The sequence below is a fragment of the Brachionichthys hirsutus genome, chromosome 4 (genome assembly GCF_040956055.1).
Source record: "Brachionichthys hirsutus isolate HB-005 chromosome 4, CSIRO-AGI_Bhir_v1, whole genome shotgun sequence".
NCBI lineage: Eukaryota > Metazoa > Chordata > Actinopteri > Lophiiformes > Brachionichthyidae > Brachionichthys > Brachionichthys hirsutus.
This window is the reverse complement of record NC_090900.1, coordinates 1,401,669-1,420,309: the sequence shown is the minus strand read 5'-3', so window position 1 is coordinate 1,420,309 and position 18,641 is coordinate 1,401,669. Positions and strand designations below refer to the sequence as shown.

Genomic DNA, 18,641 nt, shown 5'->3' with positions numbered 1-18,641 from the left:
CCTGAACTCTGCCCCCGACTCGCTGTGACATAAACTGTGGAGCCACTTGCAGGATGTACAGGAATAGTAATATATACTTTTATTTGAAGTGTAACATTTTCCCAAGTTGATTATATGCTTCTATACTCTCCAGAAAGAGGAGCGGGATGTTATTCTGCCAAGGAAAACTCCGGACTGTTATTGACTGTCTTTTGGAGGGAATGGGGCGATGGCTTTTTTGGCAGCTCTGTTAATTTTCAGGCACAGCAGTCAAAAACAATGAGAGTCGGTTTATAGCTTCAATTGGACGTACGGTAGATCATAACGCAGTAAGTCAAAGTCTCCGGGAGTCAGAGGTCATGGATTTTAGCTTAGAAAAAAAGGCAGGTCTCAATATTAAAAGTCAAGCAACATCATTTAAATTGCGTCATTGTGTCAAACTGAGACCCCAAAAGTCTCAGTAATAAGTTAGTGGACTCGGGATTGGAACAATGCACTCATAATAGCTGGGAAGGAAACGGGAACAAACGCCTTTCATTCGGTTTATCAATGAAAAGGCAGGCTTGTGTCCACGAGTGCGATTTCAGCCGGTAGGTGGACTACAGCATGTGGAAAGTGGGAAATGGGGGGGGGGCAGTGAGGGACCCAGTGAGCTGGGAGAGGGGAGATGCTAAAATAAAGCAGAGAAGGAACGCAAACGGAAGTGGGGGGAAGCAAGTCCAAGGAAAGCTGGAGTTCCTCTGCAGGAAGGGGCCTTGGCGTGCAGGAGAGCGATTGTGGCGTGTGAAGCACACGCCTGGGCGATGGGCTTGTTCGGGGGGGCGCGCTTGTTTCAATAAACCCTCACGGCCCTGACTGAGCTGGGCTCGCAACGCAAGCACACCCGATTCCTTCAGTTTATCTGAAAGACACATCTGGACTCTATCAACTCGGCAGCACCCCCCCTTTCTGTTTCCACTCTCCAGCACGCTTAACCCCTTCCTCGCCCGTTCCACCCCTTAATGTCTTACGCTCTCATTAGGCGGAGGCCGCTCGATGGCGTGTGCGGCCAGCGCTAATATTCCATTTGTTTTGTCCCTGTGAGGGTCCACGTTGGATCTCCACGGGTCGCCTCGGGGGCCCGGTCCCATCCGAACCCGACCCAGACTGGTCTAGACAGAGGGTCTCCTCGCCGTGTCCACACATTCTCCACTGTTTTTTAAGTGCTACGCTGCGGCCCACCTCTGCTTTGTTCCCACTCATTAAAGTAATTCGCTTAGCCTGTGTGGAAATAATGTTAATCTCCCAGCAGGAAAAACAACCTCAGATTTATACAAGGCAAACTGCAGGAGTGTGCTCCCCTTCATTCCCTCCCTCCGTCTCCCTTTCTCGCTCTCTCTCCCCTTCTGTCTCCAGCCACCATACCATCTTTAGCCTTCTCGGCTCCACTCCCCCCCCATGTCAGATGGTAAAGTTGTTTAAGTTGGACCACTTCCTAACCCCTAACAGCTCAGATACGGCGGAGGCGATTTCAAGGTCGTTTTTGAGCGTCCCACTTCCCGGTGCTGGAAGGCAGATACCATCGAGTCAAATAGCAGCGAATCGGTCGGCGCATTCTTAGCCATAATGTGATAATAGCATATGTGGTTTCGATCACGCAGACATTTTCCTAAACATAGCCAGCATCTGCACAATCTCCTGCACTCATTGGTCGCAGGCTTCAGCGCAAACTTCCCTTGATTCTTATTCCTCTACCAGCGTAAATCACGAGCCACTCCTCGTTTCCTGCTCTTGAATTGAAGGTATTAGAAGCCAACGGGAGGTTTTTCATAATCTCACATGATGTTTCCTGTGCATGGTCTTGTATGTGGTGCTGGACACATTTAAATACGGTCCTGTGAGGCACTGTAGAGATGAATTTGGACTCCATGGGTTTCTAACCACGAGCAACACTCCTGCCTGTCCACTGCAAGCGTCCTGCTGCTGCCTCATCCATCATCATCGCTGCCCTCTGCTCCCTGCTCCCACTCTCCCTGTAGGGTGAGCAGACCTGGTAATGAGGGCCCCTTGTGCCCTGCCTGTCCTGTGTCCCATGGTGCAGTGGGGCCCATTTGGACAAGAGCCAGACTGCCTTCGCGCTCTTTGCTCATTATTCTCATTACCACGACTCAAATCAGCGCAGGACAGGCTGCTGGGATCTGTCCGCGAATTGTAAGGGTCCCGGCTCGTTAGTGCAGCTGCTCGGGTCGGCTCTTATCCCCCCCAAAAAAGGGCTTGCACAGAGGTGGAGGTGCTCAAATAGATACGCGAGTGTGCGTCACAAGTCTGGCGGCGTGGAGGTGAGTGCCATTCGGTCTGCGATCGCCACCAAAGTCAAGTATGATTCAACTGTGGCTCCTTCCCATAAGATGGGGCGGGGGGTGCAAGGTGTTCCGGGATCCAAATGTGGCCTTTGGATGGAAAGCTATTTAAAAGAGCCACAAAAGCACAGCAGTTCAGCAAGAAGGCAAAAACAAACAAGGCTAAATTGCGTCTCTGCACTTGGGTGGTTTGGCAGGTTTTGAAGGCAATGGCAGCTTTGAGGAGGTTTGTCCCAATGAAAGGCCTAACTGTTTAGCCCAAGCATGGAGGAGGGCAGCCTGCCCCCGGGGCAGATCTGACTGCATCCAGCTCTGAATGGAGGTCTAACGTGAGCGCGCATCTGCTGAGACAGCTACCAGAGACATTTTGTAATAACTGCACAGGAGGCGAGGGTGTCCATTCGAGGAGTTACGCTCAACACCAATGCAACAACAGAGACGGGAACGCGAGAGCGTGCGTCTTCAGTCACGTAAGGAAGGAGACGCAGCGTAAAATACGTGTTTCCTAAAACGCAAGTTCAAGGCAAGCACATGCAGACGACATACCGGAAAAGATGACCGGAATAGTCACGGCGAGCTGGAAGGGGCAAAAAAAAAACTGTAAAGCCCTTCCATCATCGCCGCGGTGATTTCCAATGTGGCATTTTTCACATCAGATGGTAATTTTGCCATGAGCTCAGATGTAATTATAAGCTGTGCAGGGCACGATTAAAGGTTGAAGACGTCAGCGTGAGCGAGCAGACCTCCACCGCTGTGTGTCGGAGAGCCAGCTGAGGTTGAGGGTTGAAGTGAGGCCTGGATGATTTACGTTACGCCCTCTCCTTGCGCTGGACGCCCACGCCTCCCACCGTGGAGCGGCAGTGTGTTATTTAGTCGTCCTTCTCACAGTCTCCAGGAAAACCTCCGCCCTGATGCCCCCCCTGCTAGTTTTACCGCCGCTACAGCTACAAGGCTCATTTCGTGGGAGAGCTCGGGTTAGCCGACCCGTCGACCCTGAGGTACCGCAGGGAACCTCGTCCTACAAAAACAAGCAGCGTCCTCTCCGTTTACGTCAAACACTCCGAGCTAAAGGTCTACCTGGGCTTTGCCATTAGTCGAGTTGTTCTCCGGGGTGGTGTTAGTCACAGGATCTTGGTTTGTTGTCTTCCTGTCAACAGTTTTATCAGCACTGTTGGCACAAGGCAGTTGAGGTGAGAACACAAGACTCGGGCCTGGAACCATTAACCCATATGCCACACATTAAGAAGGCAATTCGGGCAATTTGCCTTTTGTTCTCGGTTGGCACATCTGCTGGGAGCTCCAGCAGGTAAGCTAACAACTGCGGTTTATTGCCATATTTTTCTTTCAACATTTTTGGAGAAGCCTGTTAGCTTTATGGGTGGCAGCTCGGAGTGGCATATGGAACTAATATCCCGTCAAACACACCCACACTCCCACCAACAAAATAAGTGTGTCTGCCAGACTACAGTATCCAGACTGAAGAGGCTGTGTTGTTAGCTACCAGGACGCTATAACGCTTTACTGGTGCAGTAAAATAGCACACCTTCTGGCGGGAATCCCATAGCAGCATACCTGCCAACACTTTTCCCATATTTCAAAGTCATTTCCCAGCACCCCCTCAGTTTGTTGTTTCTCCCACGGCTTTGCAACAGCATAATGAATCATTTTCACCAACGTATCCTTGAGTTTTCGCTCTCTGCCGTCCCCTTAAATCGCCAGATTGACTACGAAACATAATCTACATTCTATATACAATTCTAACCTTCCTATCACCACAACCTGGCAACCTGATTTAAGACTTGATTGCACCACTTCAGTCAGAGTGAGAGCCGGCGCGTTTAGTTTAGCGGCTACAATGAAGATTTAATCCTTAAAAAAAAAAAGAAAGGGTTCCTTATAGATAGTAATAGATCCTGGAAGGATTTTGTCAAGTCGGATGAATTGTACGGAGCCATTTCATGTTTATTCATCAAGCTTTTTCCTATTCAAAACAAGTCCCCATCTTTTGGCGTAGAAAAACCAATCGTTTTTAGATTTTCCAGTCTGGACCAACAGATCATTGACCTAAAAAGGAGATGTACTCTTAGGCTGGACACGTGGCTCCTTTCCTGGACGTCAACAGGACTGCCACTCATTTCTATCTCCCAAAGATTCATCCCGTCTATCATCTGTCTCGCACCCCATTCAGAGATTAGGACTAAGGAGGGCCAGGCTGTCTGAGAACCACAGGCGAAGCTGCCAACATCCACCTCCTCCCAGAGATCTTCCTTATCTCGTCCCATGGAGTAAGGGATGCCTGATAATGAAGGTCTGCAGTGTAATTATGTGAACTTTTCAACATAAGTAAACTTTGTGATAGCCAGTCTGACTGCATCATCCTCCCTGCTGGACGGAAGCCGACGACTGGATTTAAGTCCCACAGAACCGTTCGGATCTCACAGATGCTCCTTCTTTATTTCTCTACAAAGGCCCCTGGGCGGGCTAAAATAACAGCTCATCCATGATGTATGAGCCACGTCTCATGTGAACAATGAACATGACTTTATAGAATTTGCAGGGGTGAAATATTCTTAAACAAACAGCGGACTACTCACAGTTTTTCCAAAGCGTTGAGTCCAAAGAAGGATCCGTTTCTCAGGACTCGGATTTTGTTGTGGCTCAGAATCCTGCGACAAAGACACACAGCGCCGTTGTTATTCTATGATGCTAAATACAGACACGCTAAGTTGCTATCGTGGACATCATCAGGTTTAACCAGAGCCAGCGAAGGGTTCACGAGAGGTAGAGGAGGGCTGAGGGAAGCGTCCGCTAGCCTGACTGGAGACATTAGCTTAAGATGGTTCCAATTAATGCAAGAGAAGGAATAGAACATCAAGATTAGCAGGGGTAGCGGCAATCTTGATAATACATTTGTACATCAAAGGGACGTCTTTCCAGATCAAACAAACGAGCGCACAGGCCATGGCAATTAGACTTTTCCCAACTTAGCTTATAGGAATATCTTATCAAAAAGGAGGCCGAGGCTAAGCCCGCTTTGTCTGACAGGGGATCAAGGGAAATGGATATTTACCGTAACCGCTTTGCTCTGAAGGACATTGTTACCGCCACTTAGGATAGATCTTTATATAGGGAGATAGTTAAGACTATTCGAAAGACATGCTTAGTTTATCTTAGCTTAGCTTAGCATGGTGAATGCACAGGTGTGACAGCCAACCTCGCTCAGACCAGATAAGCCCAGTCTCTTACAAAATATGCACGATTTGAAGATTTCCGGGCCGCTCAGGTTTCTGATTTTAAACGGTTATTTTTTTATCCTCTTGCTCTCTGAGGGATCGTCTGCTCTTCTGCAAAGTGTCGCGAGATAAGTCTTGTTGTGATTTGGCGCTACATAATTCAAATAGATAAGTTGGGGGGAAGGAGCTGCAGGAAGACGGTTGAGCTCACAATGGTCAAAATCTTGCAATCAGAGACTGGTCTTGCATCAGAGGTGTCGCTACATTTGGGCCTTTAAAACCCTTTGGAAAAGACTTTGGTTCATTTTTTTTATTTTATATATTCAGCCAAGGTAGAGATCCTCTTTGCTTTCGCTGCTATCCACATCCCCTCAGCAGGAACTCCGGCGACAGCTTGCCGTCATTAACACACCCTTCAGTTTCACATCATCTTTGCTGCTACCGCATGGCGCTTAATGGGCTGTTTGCGACATTAAGTGCTGTCTTAATCGAGAGTGGGGCTGTTTGAGCGCCTTTAAAAGAGGGAGCGGGCTGTGAACAGTCTGTAAGATTTACAGATTCAGCAGCAGTCGCCTCCCTTACCTCTTTCCTGCCACATCAATAAAAACACAGCCTTCCAGCTCGGCACCTTCCAAGTCGGCTAATGACCAGATTTAATCACCCGGGCCTCGATACTCGGGGGGACGGGGGGTGTGACTCGGGGGCCGACTTGGCCCCACTCGCCCCGTCGCACCGATCAAGACAATTTGAAGACATAAGTTATCAATTCAAGGACAGACACTATAAAGCAAATCATTTTATTCCCAGTTATCAACGTCGCTGCTAAGATCTGCCTGCAATTATCCACCGAGAAGGAGAACAGAAACGCATATTTCTAAAGTGAGACGCGAACACGAGGCGGGGGCTGCTCCGCCTCTTTCACTCAGTACCAAAACCAAAATGATCTTTAGAATCGTTTTACGATCACGGAAACCACTTTCGATTTCTGGGCTGAAACTTCATATCCCACTTTAGAGCTTTCATATCTACCGTAATTGCTGAACTATTATGCGCACCTGTGAAAAAGCCGCACCCACTGAATTAAAAAATATATATATTTTGTACTAAAATAAGCCGCACATATTCGTAAGCCACAAGTGCATTGAGACAAATGATATTTAACGGAACACGGCTCATAACGATATCCGCAGCAGGTCTCCAAGGTGAACAGCGTCTGGCATGTTAGATCAAGGGAAGTCGGCAAATCAGATCCGTAACTTCGGGATAAGGATTGGCTCTAAGGGCTGGGTCGGTCGGGCTGGGGTGCGAAGCGGGGCTGGGCTCGAGCCGCGGCTGGGGGAGCAGTCGCCCCGTCGCCCTCCCCTCTCCGCCCGTCGGAGGCTGCGCGGCGCGCGCGCCCGCCTGGCGGGGTGTCCCCGTCCCCCTTGCCCCCGTGCCCCTCATCCTCCGTCCGCGGGAGCGTGGTGCGGCAGGGGTGGGGACGCCCGGGAGGTCGAGGGGGTGGGTTCCTTCCCCGCTACGCGGCGCGTCCGACGCCGCGTAGCGGATGGCGGACAGGCGGCGGGGACCGGGTACGGCGGTCCGGCGGCGGCGACTCTCGACGAGCGCCGGGCCGTTCTCGCGGATCTCCCCAGCTACGCGCAAGCGGGGCTTTCCCTCCGGGCGGGCGGGCGTTAATTTTGTAACGAAAATAAATAGGCTTTAACGAAACACGGCTCGTAACGAAAGTGGGAAAATATACGTAAATTTGCCGTGTCGTTGCATAAACCGCAAGGTTCAAAATATTGGAAAAAAGTAGCGGCTTGTACACCGGGAATTACGGTACGTTTTAGGGCGTGTGTCGTGTTCACAAATCCTCACTCGGCCAACGGAATAAATCAGTTATTATAAGCGAAGGCATGTCAGGCGAGGACAGAGGTAGTCCCGCGGAGTCGTTGCCTCTAGCTCAGGGGTCCCCAAACTTTTTCCTGTGAGGGCCACATAACTTTTCCCTTCTCTGATGGGGTGCCTGAACATTTAGGGGCTCCAAATGTGGAGGTGGGCTGTAGTTTAGGCTTCGTCTCACCATCACTACTTCTTACCATAAACTACACACAGTGACATGAATCGAGCGTCACACACGCAATACCTCTCACACCCCAAATCAGTCTCTCTCAAGCAGAGGCGAAGAACGACTGGAGAGCTCGTCTTAAGCCGGCTGGATCAATCAGCTGATCCAATACAGTCGCCGAGGACCAAACAAACCTCAAATTCTTGTAAAAAAATCTGTATGCTGCACGCGTTGGTTTCGAACCCAGGCCCTTCTGGCAGGGAGTCAAGTGTGCTACCCGCTACACCACAGAGACCTGCACGTTACCCTGTCAAACATAGGACAATAGACAGTAGCATTGATGACTTTAGGCCAGCGGCACTGGTTTTGAATCCAGTACGACGTCACTTGGTCGGAGACACATCCACTCTACATGACACAAAAGGAAAAAGCACAGCGTGGTACAACATAACAACACGCTGTGGTCTGAGATATCAACTTATTATTTGACAGGTATGACGTTGGTAATGCCTCGAGTTTCCTCACCTATACGGTGGCGTAGTCGGTAGGGTTACCGATTTACGGCCGAGGGAACTGGGTTCGCGTCCGACTGTGGGAGTGGGGTGGAGCAGAGGTAGCAGGGCAGGCCTAGGGCCTTACCTGGGCAGAGTGAACTGGACCGTTTGTCCACTCCCCTCCGCCCAGGTGTGCCCAAGGCCCGCCCTGTTGCCCCTGCTCCATCTCATCCCCATAGTGGGATTTGAAAGCAGGGCCATTTTGCCCCCCTCAACTATGCCACCGTGTTGGTGAGGAAACTTGCCCTGTTATTACAAAGTTATTACTATGTAATAAATAAGTCAATATTTCAGACCAGAAAAAAAGTCCATGGAGCATTAACTTTCTGGTCGTATGTGATCATCATTAAAATTGTCCCAAATAAAAGGAAGAATGCTTTTCTTCAGAATATTAATATATTCTCCACTATCAATATTATTTTTAGGAAACAAAATATCAAATTAATGACCCCTCTTAAAAGCACAGAATACCATTATTGATCCCCCACCGGCTACTCATGTTGTATGGAAAGGAAAATAAGAAAATATTATTTTATTGTTCAGGGGGCCAGGCCAAATGTGGAAGTGGGCCGGATGCGGCCCGCAGGCCGTAGTTTGGGGACCCCTGCTGTAGCTGAAACTTAATGTCTCTGGACTCAGTATCTGTCCTGTAACTGGATGCAGGCTTGAGATGAAAGCTACAGAAGATCCGGAACTGCCTGAATAATTCAATACAGACAGGAGAGGAGAAAGTCACATCTGGCAAAGCAGGCCATAATTCAATACAGACAGTTGAGATACAAATAGTTCCTCTTAGATTAAGCTCATTATGCAGAAAGCACTACTAGTCAGGCGCATTGCATGAGTCAGTTTAGCATAAATCTTTAGCGTGCAGCAGTTCCTGTGGGAACAACATACTTAATGACCACCAGAATGTTAAATGTTTACACCTGTTTGTCTGTTGCCAGGCTAACGCTAAGCTAATAAACCAATCCGCTAAGGCACAGGCCAGGTAACCATTACAATGCGGTGTGGATCCAGGAAGTCTTTATAACTTTCCTTTACAACATTGTGAGGGGGGGGCTTTTCAGCATTTTCCAAATAACGCAAAAAACGATTAAACTGTTTTCCATGACACTTTGTCCAGGGTTGGGATGGGGGGGCAGGCAGGAACCCAGTAGACTCTGGTGGATGCAACTTTTTCAAGAAACCATCTGTGTGGTAGTGTACCCTTTATACAAATGCGTGTACTTAAGGGAAAAAGTGTATCACCATGTCTGCAATTAATGTTTTATGTGTTCTTGGTGCTGTGAAATCACTTCCCTTTTTCTTTTGCACCAGCTGGACGGAGGTGCTGGCTTGTCCGGCCTCGGCTGAGGCATGACCCCGATTCTACTTATGATAATATTTGTAAAGTTTCCATCTCAAAACTTGCACAGATGTGTTTATGCATTCATGTTTGGAATCATATCGCAACAGCGCTCATTCGCTTTGAATGAGACATTCAGACATTTCATCACACACTATTTCAATCAGTCCGCCAGGGCGTTCGCAGATAAACAAAGCGTCGCAATCCCATGTGAATAAAAGTGTCCAATGCACAACAAAAAGATTTCCAGGAACGCAGTGTCTGGTGAACTACTGGCACGTCCCCCTCCCTGCTGTTTGGAGCGCCGTGGTCCTGAAGGAGATTGTTCTTTCATAAACAATACGGAGAGCACAACTCTGAGAAATACAGAGAGGCAGAAGTCTGTAAACAGACAGAAATAGTCGGCGTTCCCATCAGGCTAAACAGGAAACCCAGCCAATTAGCTGTTTATTCAGAACTCGGCTCCAGAGGTCAGGGGTCGCGGAGCGAGCACTTCCTGGGCAGCCAACAGACAGATGGAGCGGCGTCCGGAGGCAGGTGACGGTTGAGAGTGCATGATTTCATCGGTGGAGCATAGGGAGGTTAGCGGAGGTTTACAGGCGGAAAAGAAGAGGAAGAAGAAGGAGGGAGGAGGAGGAGGGTTTGAAGCACAAAGGCCTGGCGTCTGCACATCGCCGCCGAAGCACAAGAGCGGCCTCCCTCCCCCTCGGCGTATGCGACAGATGAGGTTGACTTAATCTTCTTACATGTTCAATAAACTGCATGGTGTATGGCATGACAGCGCGTTAACTCGGTCCAGACCCGGGATGGTATCTCTCATTCACTTAACCCTTTCAAACCGCAAAAGGCCTCTGAGAAATCAGAAGGCCTAATTGAATCCATCTAATCTGCGTAAAAAAAACAAAAAAAGGCAGGGCCACATGTAAGGCACCAGGATCCCCTCCACTCATCCATTCTAATGCATTTACATTTAGATCAAAAAGCAGGAGGTTAACTGAGAGGGTCAAACAGAAGCCCGGACAGCAGAGCTTCTCCGGTGTCAGGGAGTCGTCGTCGAGCCGTGAAACGGGGTCAAGAGCTCGGATTTACAGGATATTTCTACATGTTCTGTCCTATACTTATAAATCTGGCATGCATCTTAATTACCTCCGACAAAGAGGTTATGTTTTTGATGGCATTTTTTTGTTTGTTTGTTTTCAGGATTACGGGAAAACTGTTGGACGGAGCTTGATTTTTTTTTTCATTAACTATCATGAAAAATGTCTTCTGGATCTGATCCAGCATGAGATCAGGAAAATATATTACATTTTAACATTAAAACTCCATTTATGGATTCAAAAATCTGTTAAAAATACACATCAACCCTGATTCACGTTTACTTTTCATGGTTGGTGTAAGACACCAAGAACAAGTTATCACCTTGGTGATGATCCAGATCACCATGTGGACGGTGTGAATCCAGTTAGGAGGGAAATGAGCTGCTTGGCGGAGGTTTGTGCTCTCTGAGTCTAGTTCATTCTTCCACGTAACCGAGGTCAAAAACCAGCATAAATCTGCTTCAGTAGCCTCGTAGCTTTGTTAGCGCTGCTTTCATTGTGTGTGAAAGAAAAAACACGTACAAACCCTTCTTTCGTGAGCAATTTCCGCAATTTGCTCATCCAACCGAAAAAAAAGCCTCCCTAATCTCATTGGTTCACAGATTAACTCCTCCCCGCATATGCCTGGACGTACCTGTCCGGACTGTGAAATACAGCTGTGGTGTTTTTCCCTGCAGCTGCTTTAAGTTTTGGGTTCAGTCCAGTCCTGATCCTAGATCCGTATCTAGGATCAGGGAGCAGCTGAACGGAGGCACTTTCAGGTTTCCAGATCGCAACCTGGTGCAGAGTGACAGCGAGGGAAAACACATCCTTCCACCTCCTGTTCCAACCACAGCTAAATGCTATAAACCAGAAGTCAAAGGGAAGCTCTGTTTGCAGTCGGTTTCTTCTGCGGGTGTAGAGTCGATGTGCTCGCATGCCTCGTGCTCCTTAATTAAAATGAGTTTTTTTTTAAGGAGTGCAAAGCGTATGCAGAAAAATGCACGTTTTGTTATTTTCAGAATGGACTGTGTGGCTGCAGGCCAGTTAACCAAACCTCAGACACAATGACAATTTAAAGATTAGAGCCTGAAGTAGCTCACAGGCAAATGAAAGAAATAAAATAATGATACCCAGACGGGGGAATAAAGTTTTTCCACCACTGTGTAGAACTGAATCCAAAGCCTGATCGATTGTAGTCAGGCGATATGTATAGGAGGGGAATGAGCAGCTTGGCAGAGGTCTGCGCTCTCCGAGTGCTTTTCTCGTTACCTATACATTGTTCTTTCTGTTATTTCTAATGATTTTTTTTCTTTTATTTCCAATGCCTTTCTGCAGCATCACTGTGATGTTTCATGCTAGTCTCTTATGAATCAGTGTGAACACATCAGTTCCGATTAGACACTGAGCTTTGATCCAGTGCGCCAAGGCCGGCATGACGGAACGATGCAGGTTGAGATCAATAGAGAGCCTCCGATGGTGCTGCAGAACAAACATCTGGATGGGTCTCCTACCCTCGGGGACCACACGCGAGGTGAAAGCCAAGATCCCTTAAAAGGGATTGGTCTTAATTCAGAGACCAATGGGAGCCAGATAATGAGAATGATCTTAAATGAGAGTTTCAGAATGTCATTATTGAATTAAGCCCAGTTTAATTAGCCTGTAGACTTTACTGCACAAGCTGCTCTGTGTCACAGCGGTCATTACGTTCATATAAATAAACATAATAATTCAGCCTCTGGGGAATTTTCCACAGAGGTAATTAAATTCTGCTAAATGCAATACGATTATCCACATTCACGCAGCGTTATTGGGCTCTTAACTGTGTATGTTACAGTTTGGAGCTCATTGACGCAATACCGTCAGCGCCTTTTACTGCACCGTCCTTCTTTGCGTTCCATTTGGGCGACTTCTGCTTGGCATTCTGGGTAAACTGGTAGGTTTGTCTTCGCAATCACATCGTCACTGAACTCTCAGCAAGGAATCAGATAAGGATACTTCTCGAATTGACTTAATTATTGGCTGCATTAATGGCACAAATTATATATTTTTATACAATTCAAAGCTCAAAATTCAGCTTATTTTCTCACTAGTTTAAAATAAATAAATAATTGTTTCTAAAGTGCATAATTAAGAAACCAAAAAAATAATTAAAGCCGCAAGCGGCATCGTAGGCCCTCGCCGGCCGACAGGCCGATGAGCTGACCCGCTGACGCACGCCGCTTTTGTCCTCGGTGCTTCACAAGTGTTTAGATTTGAGCTGCATTAGTAGCTCACAGTTTAGTCAAATCGTTATTTGTATTATATGGCCATCTGCCATCAGGAGTCTTTAAGTTTCAATCCAATATGGCCGCCTTCCTGTGTGTCTGGGGGCGTGGCCATAATAATATTTTTTTTTTACCCTGACATGACGCATGTCTGTACCGAATTTCAGGGCTGTCCGACAAAGTTGGCGTCGGACCCCTCCCCATGCGGTTGCCATCGCCATGGCAACAGCATAAAAAAATGCAGCCTGGGTGTCATTGCCTTTTCAACAGGCATGTGTGTGAGAATGTATGTGGCAAATTTGGGACGTTTCCATGCTAATATGTCATTTTCAGAACATTGGAGATTTTTTGTGTGGCACTCATTTGATTAACATGGAGAATGCTATGCTATGCCATTGCTACGGCAACACGGTAAATATAACGACATGGTTACGATTTACTTTTCCGACCGGCATGCGGGTCAGATTGTATGTGGCAAAATTTGTGACGTTTCCACGGTAATATGTATTTTTAAATATAAAGGGATAATATCGTGTCGTTCGTCATAGACTAACATGGGGAACTTCGGCCATTACCATAGTAACACCGTAAAAACAATGACATGGTTACGATTGGGTTTTTTGATCGGGACCACATGAGGGAATATTCTGGTAAGTTTCAATAATTTCTGGCAAACTATTTTTTTAATTCACAGACATAAACCATACATTTTACAATTGTAACATTTATCATTTCAAAATGATTAAATGAGGAAGGAAATTGTTCAAGGGGTTACAGTTTCAACATTTAAATGGAATTACAGATTGCCATGAGACACTGGCCCTATACGCTGCATGGTGTATTTAATACTTCCCTCCAGCTTTGTAAGCGCAGAATATTAACTACCCACCCTTTGCACAATATGGTAATCAATATAAGGTGTGTGTGAAAGATTTCTGGCAACAGTCACACACTGTGTGCATGAATACACAAAAATAGCCTGAAACAAGACCAAAGGGCTACGGCGATGAAACAGGGTCCTAATTTGGGCACAGTCTTTCCTTGAGCCTGATGCTGATGTTTTCACAATGCATTGCTTACATCTACGTACATATTTATAATAATCTTGCTAACATTTGCAAATAAGCACTAAAGGCAAAAGACGAATGATTCTGATGGGAATGTTCTTTTGCAGATATTTCTTTATAAAATAAAGTTTTCAATTGAATTTTGATCTGTGCATGTGCAGCAGCAAAAGTAGCAACACAAATTATTTCAATCCATGCAGATTAAAAACTGGATTTTGCACCAAACTCCAACAATCAATCCATCTGTTGTTACTCTGGAATAAGAATTCAAACCAAAAATATTGGTACTTGAGGAAAAGGAATGGGATCACCCAAGTCATTTCATTCATTCTCAATCTCTGGGGACATTTGTTTCTGCAGCCTGTATGCACACCAGAGCAGTAAATGAATATCAATCAACCACATGAACACAAAAAGAAAGCTACAAGGAATACAGCATTACAGTCGCCAGGAAGTAGAGTTAAAGCCATAGCAAAAATGTGAAATGGTCATAATTTAGTTAATCTAACCACACGTATGGGAAATTACAGACACGTTGTAGCTTTTATCAATAATGTTTGTTCACACCCAACTTGTTTATTACTGTAAAGTAATTTACTTGATTAAAAAGTGATAACTGGTTCAGACAGCACATTGGTGGGTTTGATAGCGGACCGGACACACTGAATTATGTCACCACAGGATTCAGTAGATCAAAATCTCTGTTCTACAGATACATGATCTCTGGGCTTCAACATGTGTGTTGTAACTTCTGCATTTGGTTCTACAGTCACCTTTCAAATGGAAATAAAAAAATGAATTATGATTTCAGGAAGTAGCTGGGGTTTTGCTTTAGGATGTGTGAAACCATTTTAATTCGGACTTATTCTTAAAGGTTTGACCAATGACATTAGAATAGAATGGTAGCATGTGATTTTGCTTTGGCATTTTTCACCATACAGGTAAACGGGGAGCAGTGAGGTATGGGAAGCCCTTACCAGAGCCAGACTGTGACTAGATATGCATCCAAAGCTAATATCCATTCAATCTAAGGGAGAACCGGTCTCAGTTGCTATAAATAATACATTCTAAGGTTATGGATCGGCAGTCACAATATAAATAATATTTAGACAAATCAAAAGGGTGATATGTTCTTTCTTTAAAAGACTGTGGATACACTAAAAAAGTGAGAATGTGGCAAAGAAGAGTGGGACTGACAAAATATAGCAAGCAGCTAAGACATCAGACACTTCACCGAAATTCAGTGTGATTTATATCAGCAGAGGGAAAGTAAGCTCCAATACGTGAGCTTACAGCGAGCAGACAAGGTCTTGCTTGAGGGCAATCTGCCATAACATTACATAAATGGCTGATGATAGACAAACACCGCAGGGAAATACATAAAAACTAATGCATTAGCCCAGCATTATCTCAAACAATTAGCTAGTTATAATGTCTCAGTTCTTTTTCTTTGAGTCCATTTCGTTACAAATGACATCCTTATTAATTGCAGCCAAGCTGATAACAATAATTTGTCCCATTCAAGACTGAGATTGTTTGAAATGTCTCCGGACAAGCGTTTGATGTCTTATCAAGATTCGGAGCTTCATGGTTGAAAAGAATCCATTATGTGGTGATGAAAGAGCAGCTACCGTATTTTCACACCCATAGGACGTGCCTAAAAGTCTTAGATTTTTTTCAAAATGTGCCGCGCGTCCATTGGTCCACGCGGCCTATTTGTTGTTGTAAGGCGGACTCAGTCAGGCGCCTCGCGGAGTGATACGCGCCGATGCGCTTCACCATAGTAAACTATTATGGCGTGTTGACGGAAGTGGCTGCCGAGGCTGCCGGTCCCGCAGCAGAACACGGGAATAGAGCAGCGGAGAGAGAATCCAGCATTAATGAATCAATGGAGGAAGTGGAGGAAGCAAGAAGACCTGCAGCAACTCGGCTCCTGCGATCGGCGACTCCGTGCGCGGCGATCTCACCGATACAGTCTAAACCGGAGTGAAGCTAGCTAACGCGCTAACTAGCAAGCTAGCTTGTCAGCGTCATCCCCGGTGGATTAACCAAAGAACTCCAACCGCGCAACGTTAAACTGCGGGCTGCGTGGGAGCGCAGAGTCATTGATTAATGACTCTGTTTTGCTCCGGCTCTATGCGCACTAGTATGCTTGTTTGATTGATGACGATTAAAGATGTGAGTACCAAACTCAGTTTTGCTCCTGCACCTATCATGCCGGCGCCTTTTGATCCGCGCGTCCTTTGTATGTTTGAAATACCGAAAAATCAGCTGTTAATGAGACTGCGGCGAATCACCAGGTGCGTCATAAGGTCGTGAAAATACGGTATATTTTTTCCACATCTTCACTGTTTGGTCTTGGGAGTGACTAAGAAACTGTTTGCTAATTACTAAAAAACTTTATAAATACCAATACAGTTTTTTCATTCCACTGCTGTTACTGACAAAATTAACACTGGGTATCTGATCAAAATAAGCGGCGTGCCTGTCAGTTCCACAGAACCTTTCTGCTGGCTCGACAACAGGGTCACCGGAAATCTATCATCTTTCAGATATTGAATTGTAATAGGAACAAAAAGATGTGAATGTGACATATCGTAGAAGATAAGATAGAATAACTAAAATGTGTATGTACAAATAAATGTGCACAAAGAAGATCAGCTATGGGCAGCTGTCATGAACATAGAACACGAACAACATGCTCATGAATGTTTCGTTTTGACAGGCTGGTTTATTAAAGCTGTTGAGTGTTTAAAAGTCCTTGCGTTAACCCCTGTGAAACACAAGTCACATGACCTGAAGGGTACGCCACCCAGAAATGATAAGCAGCCCGTGACCATGGTTTGGCTTCATTATAGATTTATGCTAAATAAAATGTTTAATTTTAATTAGCTGAAACTTAATATGTTTGCCTATTATGGTCTTCCAAACAGAAAATGTAACTGTTGTGAAATAGTTATCGATATAAAAAAAACAACTAATGAAAACAAAAAAATAGTAGCCACAAAGTAAGGTCTTAAACTTTTAAAGTCACCAACTAACAAATAACTGAAGTCAAAATTAATTCTAGTTGTGCTGCTTCTCCGGAGTAAATTATAAAGCATATTAGGATGCAAACAAACTGTCACATATCTGCTCTGATTCTGACCATAGAATCTACCCGTTGGTGGATATCCTATTTAGTGCAAGTCCAGTGGAAGACATAACTTCTTGCTGTGTGCACTTGTTTGTTCTTTGGACTTAGTCCTGCAAATGAAACTTTGCAGGATTAAGTCCAAAGAACAAACAAGTGCCATTTACAGGCAAATTGTTTATTTTTTGACCTTTGTACATTCAGTCCATCCTTTGTTGAATTTGTGAGTCGAGCTTTGTCCTCAGAGGGAAGGCAAGGAGGATGTTATGAAAGATTCATGGAGGCACATTGGGTATGAGGAGAGGAAGAGGGAGATCTGCACCAGCGAGAGTTAATTAGGATCTCCCGTATCCAGGCAATCACTCTGCGCTTGACATTTCATCTCACTTTTTCCTGAACAAATCTCCCTTCAACTTGATGACACAGGCAGGGAGAAGCAAAGAAAGTGCTTGACCTTGGTAAGGTGTTGTGATGCATTGGTAGTTTCAGCCCACATTAGCCTGCCTGCCCATGATAACGTTCAACATGAAACAGTGGAACAATTCCACAGCTCTCCAAGGAAGCTGTCTCTCACTGCCTCCGTCATTTCACCTGAAAGGAAGACCCCTTTCTTTTGTAGTCGCTGTGCAAATCCATCATTTTGTTAAAGAAGCACACCTTTGCATGTTCCACGCAGGCCCATTTCAGAGAGCCCAGGGTCTTCCTGCTGTAAAACTGAAATGGTGCAACAGAAAAACTTATTCATATACAAATCAGCGGAGAGGGTAAAGAGAGAGTGCAGCAATACAATAAAAGAACAAAACAGGCCAGCAGCACTATTTTCTATTCTTGCGGCAGTATAAATAGGAAACATAATTATAGCTCGAGTAAATTGAAAATCTACAGTGTTCAATATGAAATAGACAGTTCTGATGATTAATCCCGAAAAAGGGAAAATCTCGAGAGTTAGAGTGTTTGTGAGGAGGTAAAATGTGTTTATTGTCCCCATCTCCTCCTCGTCTGTCATTTGAAATTGGAGAAACAGACTGTATTATTGGACACTAGTCCCAGTCCCAACCAATCTGGCTCCATGATAGATATCTCTAATGCACAGTCTATAGCTGGCAATCTCTTGCCAAGGGTTGTTCTGAAAGCGGACAAACAGGATATACGTAACCTGCTCACGAAGAAAGGGAAAATCGTTCCTTTGAAATTACCCCAGCTCAAAGCAACAGCATGTCTCAGCCCTCAGAAGCGTTTTGGCTGGACTGACATTTCCTCACCTCTCACAGATTTCATCACGATTGGAACAAGAAAAAGGAGAGACGAGTGGGTATGTTTGTGACAAAACACGACCTCATGGAGAAATGCTACTCGGTGCTGATCCTGCAACACTCAGACTTCACCGTCACAGCTGCAGATGCTTGTCAGACTGGATCACCAAATGTTAATATGCTCTCTGTGGTTCATTGAAAGAATATCTAAACTGTGCAGTAAATACTGAAATTAAATTAATATTAATACATTAAATATGTGTTTTGTCTAATTGCACCTATGTAGAATAATAAAGGTAAAATCCTTTGTTTTAGAGAATCAGACTTCAGGTTATTTTGATC

The 18,641-nt window shown here is 45.5% G+C and overlaps 1 protein-coding gene across 1 annotated transcript in view; it reads right to left on the bottom strand.

Annotated features, from left to right (window-relative positions):
• The window catches only part of adgra2 (adhesion G protein-coupled receptor A2), a 43,229-nt gene that overhangs the window by 12,481 nt on the left and 12,107 nt on the right, over nt 1–18,641 (bottom strand). Inside the window, exon 2 of the mRNA XM_068738312.1 lies at nt 4,913–4,984. Coding sequence (XP_068594413.1) covers nt 4,913–4,984 — 72 coding nt within the window. The remainder of the gene's footprint in view (nt 1–4,912; nt 4,985–18,641) is intronic.